The following is a 6472-nucleotide window of genomic DNA, read 5'->3' on the forward strand; positions in this document are numbered from 1 at the left end:
CACCACAAAAAATCATCCCTATCTCCATGCAGGTGACAGAGGCAACAACTAGTTCAATGGAGACTCATGAGCCAAACTTTAAATTATTTCTTGACCTTGTTATTTAATTTTATTCTAGACCAGGAATAGTTACATGGGCAAAATTACACTTAGCCAAAAAAAATTCAAATCCAAAAGTAGACACTTGTCTATCCCTGAATTTTTTGGATTGCCTATCGTGAATTTTATAGATCCGTCCATGTCTCTGGATTATTTCTAAAGAAACTGAATCATTAATTCATTATAATTGTCTCAAAAATCCAAATTATTAATTTGTTCCTTCTATGGAATCTCTATTTTCGAACAATCCATCCATTTTCTTATATTATTTTTAATGAATTTCTATAAATAAAAAATACGTTTATTATGCCCATAAAACATATATGTTTTAATTTGTGAATAAATTGTTGATATCCGTCACATGAAATCCGCCCAATTAGAGAGGATCAGAGGAGACAAAATCTTAATCGTTTGAACAGGTGGTAGTTACTGACATAAAGATCCAGACTTGAGTTTGGTTGTGAGTACACTTGTCAGTGACACATGAGATGATATATCTTATCAGGATACGCACATACTCTCTTTTTTCTCCTTTATGTATGTGTTTGAGAAAGAGGAAAAGAGCTTAAGACTTTTTCCAAGATACACAACACATGTAATAATCTTCTCTTTTGGTAACAAAAAATTAAAAAAATAAATAACTTGTCCTCTTGCCTGCTTCCAAACGTGTTAATTTATACCTGCATGCGTTGTCATGAATGCAATGAATACTTCAATTTCAACTGCTCTGCTTCTGCTCTACTACCGAAACTAATAGAAACTTCTCTAAAGCCTTGATTTTCATTAAATTAATATGCGGACAAAACAAGCAACTTAATTTTGTACTCATCTAACACTAACAGATGTGTTTTACAAAATTGAAGAACTTTTGTACTTTCAATATAATTTCATGGTCATCCTAAATTGAACAAATACACACTTCCATTCCATATACCATATTAATGAATATATTTAATTACTTTTCAATTTTGTAAAAGACAAGTACTTTGCACATTTGTGTTATAGTCAGACTAATTAATTAATGTTGCCACCAATCACCATCAAACCATCAAACCATCAAACCATCAAGCCATGCCCTGTCCTTAACATACTCACTATTCTATTCTATTCTAAACCTAATCATGCACGCTATCCTCATAAGAACGGCACCCTTAAATAGTTTACAAGAGCGTTATTTCATACTTAAATCACAAAATTTTTAAATACTATAAAATTTAAAATGGTGCAGTTGACGTGATAAAATAAAATGCTGAATGAAGACAAAAGATGCATGTTGTTAAACAATTATTGCTAAAAGCTAAAATAAAATTAAACAAGTGTTGTGTATCTTTAATACAACCTAACATTTTAATTGCAATAACTAAAGCACTATTTGTTGGTTGAATGTAAATTTAAGCTGTTAGACCAAGTCCTGCCAAATTTTACCCTTCAGGTCAGCTCGGGAAGAGTGTCAAAGGAAGCAACCGATTGGATTCCATCAAAGAAGACTTTTCCTCTTCCTTCAAAAAGGACTTGAACTACCAAGAAATATTATAAAAAAAAAAATCTAGTAACCATGTGATATATACAATAAATGTTATTGTCAATTGGCAAACAAAAAGAAATTGCTATTTACCCCCTTAATTTCAAAGAGTCAAGGGGTATGGTTGGAGGAAAGAAATAGAGAACCAAAAATTGGTATAAAAAACCAATGGAATAGGTTTAGAATAAAGGGTTGTTCCTTGCATTGAGGGTCTTCGTTTTGTGCTCTAATACAAATGATTATTCCATCCTAGCTCCAATAATATAAATTGTACTTCTCTGTTCTTCCCCCTTGTTCTCTTTCTACAAACCAAGAAAGAGAAATGGCTACTAGTTCAACAGCTTATGCAAGGAATTCAAAACCTCTAACAGAGAGAAAACAACCGAGGATCGAGAAGAGTTCATCCAAAATTGAACCCAAAAAAATTGGTGTTGGATTAGTAGCCGGTTGCTGTTTAGCTTTGCTAACATATCTCTCTCTCGCTAAACTATTCTCTATTTACTCCCCTGTTTTTGGTAAGGGTTTTTTTTTTTTTTTTTTTTTAAAAAAAAAAATTCATGTTTGAATTTCTGTTTAAGTCTTTATTCTTGTTATTGGTGGTTTAATTCAGATTGAATTCATTGTTTCTTATAGATGTCACCGTATTATCAGCATCCAACTCATCACCCTCGATTTCAAATTCAAGTTCGAGTCCGAATTTATCTGAACCAAAAGGTGAGTCAATCTCATTTATCTGTGTTGAAATCAGCTTCAGTTAGAGTTGCTTGAGGCATATCATAACTTTATTTATTTTGTTTTGGCGTTTGTAAATGAAGGTGCAATAAGCAATGAAAACATGAAAAGCATGGAAACAGATAATGATCCTGTTTTGGATATACCTGTTGTGCCAAAGGACACAGAGAAAGTACAGGTAGAGGCTACTTTAAGGGACAGCAATTCAAAGACCGGTGTAACTCAATTTTGTGAGTACTGTTTGATTATTCAAGTTAATTTTGAACAGTTTTCATTAATCTTCCCGAGTATGTTTAAATTTAACTTTGATCCAAATATTCTATCTTGTCATTATTACAAAGCTCAAATAGTTCCCACTAATATAATTAACAATTATCAGAAGATTCAAAACTTTGCACGTGATCTGCTTTTTGCACTTGGATAATTAAATAATTATTAAATTGTTTACTTTTTATGTGCTTTCATTTTCCTTTGCTTCAAATATTTGTTGTCAATGTCCCCTCATCATTTAGATAATTCTCCTCTCTTGCTTACATTATTTCACTATATTTTCTTCATCATTTAAACATGCTTTGTTATTTGTTATAAACTGGCATTCTTCTTTTTACTTTTACAGATGAAAACAATGGAAAAGAGACGCCCAAAGGCAAAACAGAGAGCAAGATTGCTTGTGATGAAAACGGCAAAGACGAAGGTTTTCCGTATGCTCGTCCAACCGTCTGTGAAATGACCGGAGATTTGAGGATTAGCCCGAAAGAGAAGTCGGTATTTTTGGTGTCTTCTTCCCAACAATCAACTGTTTTTGACCAAAGCGGGGAAAAGAAAGTCCGTCCCTATGCACGGAAAGATGATTTTCTTTTACCATCGGTGGTAGAAGTGACAGTGAAATCTGTTAAACCAGAATCTGATGTGCCGAAATGCACCAAGAAATATAATGTACCGGCTGTAATTTTCTCAGTTGCCGGGTACACTGGCAATTTTTTCCATGACATGTCAGATGTGCTTATACCGCTTTTCCTTACCACATCACACTTCAAGGGAGAGGTACAGTATTTTATCACGAACTATAAGCCGTGGTGGGTCCACCGGTACCAGCCTTTGCTTAGCAAACTTTCTAATTATGATGTCATCAACTTTGATGAAGATGAAGAGGTTCACTGCTTCCCGCACAGTTTCTTAGGTTTGATTCGGGACAGAGACTTGATCATATACCCCAACCCGACCAGAAATCCGAGGAACTATTCCATGGTGAATTTCACAAAATTCCTTCGGGATTCATTATCCCTAAAAAGGGACCGGCCAATTATCCTCGGGGAATCACTTAAACAGAAACCGAGAATGCTGATCATTTCAAGGGCAGGTACAAGGAAACTACTCAACCAAAAAGAGGTTGCAGCGATGGCTGAGGGACTAGGTTTTCAGGTTATTATAAAAGAGGCAAGCCCTGATCAATTGCAATCATTTGCTGAGTTGGTTAACAGTTGTGATGTGCTATTGGCTGTGCACGGTGCTGGTATAACTAACCAAATCTTCCTCCCGACCGAAGCCGTGATGGTACAAATTGTACCATGGGGAAAGATGGATTGGATGGCTACAAATTTTTACGGCCAACCAGCACGGGACATGAAGTTGCGGTATGTCGAATATTACATCGACAAAGATGAGAGCACGCTGATTGAGAAGTACCCGAGCGACCATATTGTTTTTACCGATCCAATGGCGATCCATGCGCAAGGCTGGGGACAATTAGCAGAAATCATCATGAAACAAGATGTGAAAGTGAATCTTACTAGGTTTAGGCCTTCCCTACTTGAAGCCCTGGATCTTCTTCAAGAGTAGACATATATAGGGTTTAATTGGTTGGGTTAGGGAAACATAGTTGTTCATTTGTTCATGTGTTCATGTCTTCATGTGTTCTGTTAATTTTTTTCTTTTGATAATTAATGGTCACAAAGTATCATTTTTATTTATTTGCCCAAGTTTGGGTGGCATATATTCATATTGGTTTTAATTTACAAATAAATTCAGCTTTTTTATCGGACTGTTTGATAGTTGATTCATAATTTGTGAATTTAAATTTTCGTTAGTACTTGCAAATTCTAGCTATGGTGATTGAGATCTCAATCAATTAATTAAGACTTTATTCATGACAGAAAAAATAAAAATAAAAAATCAGCTGTCATCCTGGACTTCAAATTTGAGTTGAACAATGACTTATTCAATAAATTAATAAACACATCAAGCACCAACTAGACCGGATATTTAATTTGACCGAGTCGTTACAAAAAAAAAAAAATTAAAAAATTAAAAAAATGGATGGTATCAACAAAAGAAAACAAGTCAATGAAATAAAAGTTATCAACAACATGTACTTGTTTAATTTATGTTCTGGCAATTCCATCTAATTACCTTTTTATTAAAATGAAGGTCTTCTTGTACTCTGAAAGGGGGGATTTAACTGAAACTTGTATGGATTGGAATAGGGGCCCCTAAAGGTATATCACAAAAAATGTAAAGGTTGGTACTGAACCAAACAAAACAGACAGTGCAACAAAGCATCAACCTTATCAAGATTGAGAATTGGATGGCTAATGTAATTGCTCTTGTATTTTTGTGCCTTTACGATATAAGATGATGTTGATTGAATTTAACGGTTTTTTTAATTTTATATGTAACATTTTCTGATTGATTTAACATTGAAGAGATGATAGTTCAACTGATATTCAGATACAACCCAGAAACAGGGATAAAATAAATGAAAAGATTCCCAAATAGACAGGTTTACCAGTTAAAAACAAATAAAATAATAAAATGATAATGCATCTTATCTCTAGCTATAAAAATGAAGATGTGTGAAAATAAATTTGACTCGGCAGCATTATTCGGTGTGGGTACAACATTTCAGGGAATTTGACCTACTATTAACGATTTCTTTAATATCTTGTTCAAATGTTAAGAATTAGACCTACTCTAATAATTCCATTAAGAATCTAATAATATATTATCAATAATTCCATTACAACTTAATTAATTTCGACCATTTTTCCACTAAGAATGTTCCAATGTTACGTTAAAAAAGAAATCAAATGTTACACTGATAAATTAGAAGTTAGAACAACTCATGTACATTCTTAATCCAACGTCATGTGTACTATTAAAATTTCGTGTAATTATAAAACGTTTGCTGTCCAATAAAATGTCAATAAAACTGAACAGATATATATCGCTACTTTTTCAAACAGGCCTGATGGATGGTTAATTGATTTTCAAGTTGCACAATTTGATACACAACCTATCAAATCATAAAAATTAAAAACATATCTAACCATTTTACTTTTTTGTGATTTTCATAACTATTTTTTTAGTTGGGACGGTTGTCAACTAATTTCATTAATAAAACACGCACATATATATTTTATTTTTTTGGATCAGGATGAATTGACAACAAATAAACTCAACAAGAAGGAAGAAATAACTTACATTTTTATAATCCTACAATCTACATAAAATTGAGTTGTACATGAGTTTTACCATACAATAAATTACTCCAAATATGTAATGGTCCATATCTAATGGTTTTTTTTTTTTTATGGTACATTATATGACATTCCAATCAATAATAACGAAATGCATATAAGTTTTTTATATTAAAATTGTTTAATTCTAAAAATATTATATATTAATGAAGGAAGCGTCTAATTGTCCACAGCCTTTTGTCCACCATTTGTCCACAGCTTTGAATTGCGCGAATACTGTAAAATTACTTCTACATGATGTATAATTATATAATATATCACATAAAATATATCACTTAATCACAAAACATCCAGCAACTATTTGAAGTGGTCCCATGATAGTTAGAAAAAGATTGCAACTTGCACAACATGACAAAATAAATGTACTTTCAAACTGTACTTTCGGAAATTACAATTATAGGAAGTTATTGGCAGTTAGAGTTAGTTATTAGCGGTTATTAGCACTGGGTTGAATCTTGTATACTGTAAAATTGAATATTGTATACTGTAAAATTGAATCTTGTATACTGTAAAATTGAATCTTGTATACAGTAAAATTTCCAATTGAATATTGTATACTGTAAAATTGAATCTTCTATACAAT

The 6472-nt window shown here is 32.6% G+C and overlaps 1 protein-coding gene across 3 annotated transcripts; it reads left to right on the plus strand.

Moving 5' to 3' along the window:
- The first annotated feature begins 1613 nt into the window (after nt 1-1613).
- On the plus strand, nt 1614-4362 carry LOC144571272 (beta-1,2-xylosyltransferease XAX1-like). Of its 3 annotated transcripts, none has more exons than XM_078320502.1 (4): nt 1614-2136; nt 2255-2335; nt 2437-2583; nt 2970-4362. In XM_078320502.1, exons 1-4 carry the CDS (start codon nt 1944-1946, stop codon nt 4190-4192), a joined length of 1644 nt encoding a protein of 547 aa, XP_078176628.1. In that variant the 5' UTR covers nt 1614-1943; the 3' UTR covers nt 4193-4362. The 3 variants fall into 3 exon arrangements, with proteins under 3 accessions (XP_078176628.1, XP_078176629.1, XP_078176630.1); XM_078320503.1 differs by having other exon boundaries at nt 2437-2568; XM_078320504.1 differs by lacking the exon at nt 2437-2583.
- The last annotated feature ends 2110 nt before the right edge of the window (nt 4363-6472 follow it).

The sequence above is a fragment of the Carex rostrata genome, chromosome 19 (genome assembly GCF_964058835.1).
Source record: "Carex rostrata chromosome 19, lpCarRost1.2, whole genome shotgun sequence".
NCBI lineage: Eukaryota > Viridiplantae > Streptophyta > Magnoliopsida > Poales > Cyperaceae > Carex > Carex rostrata.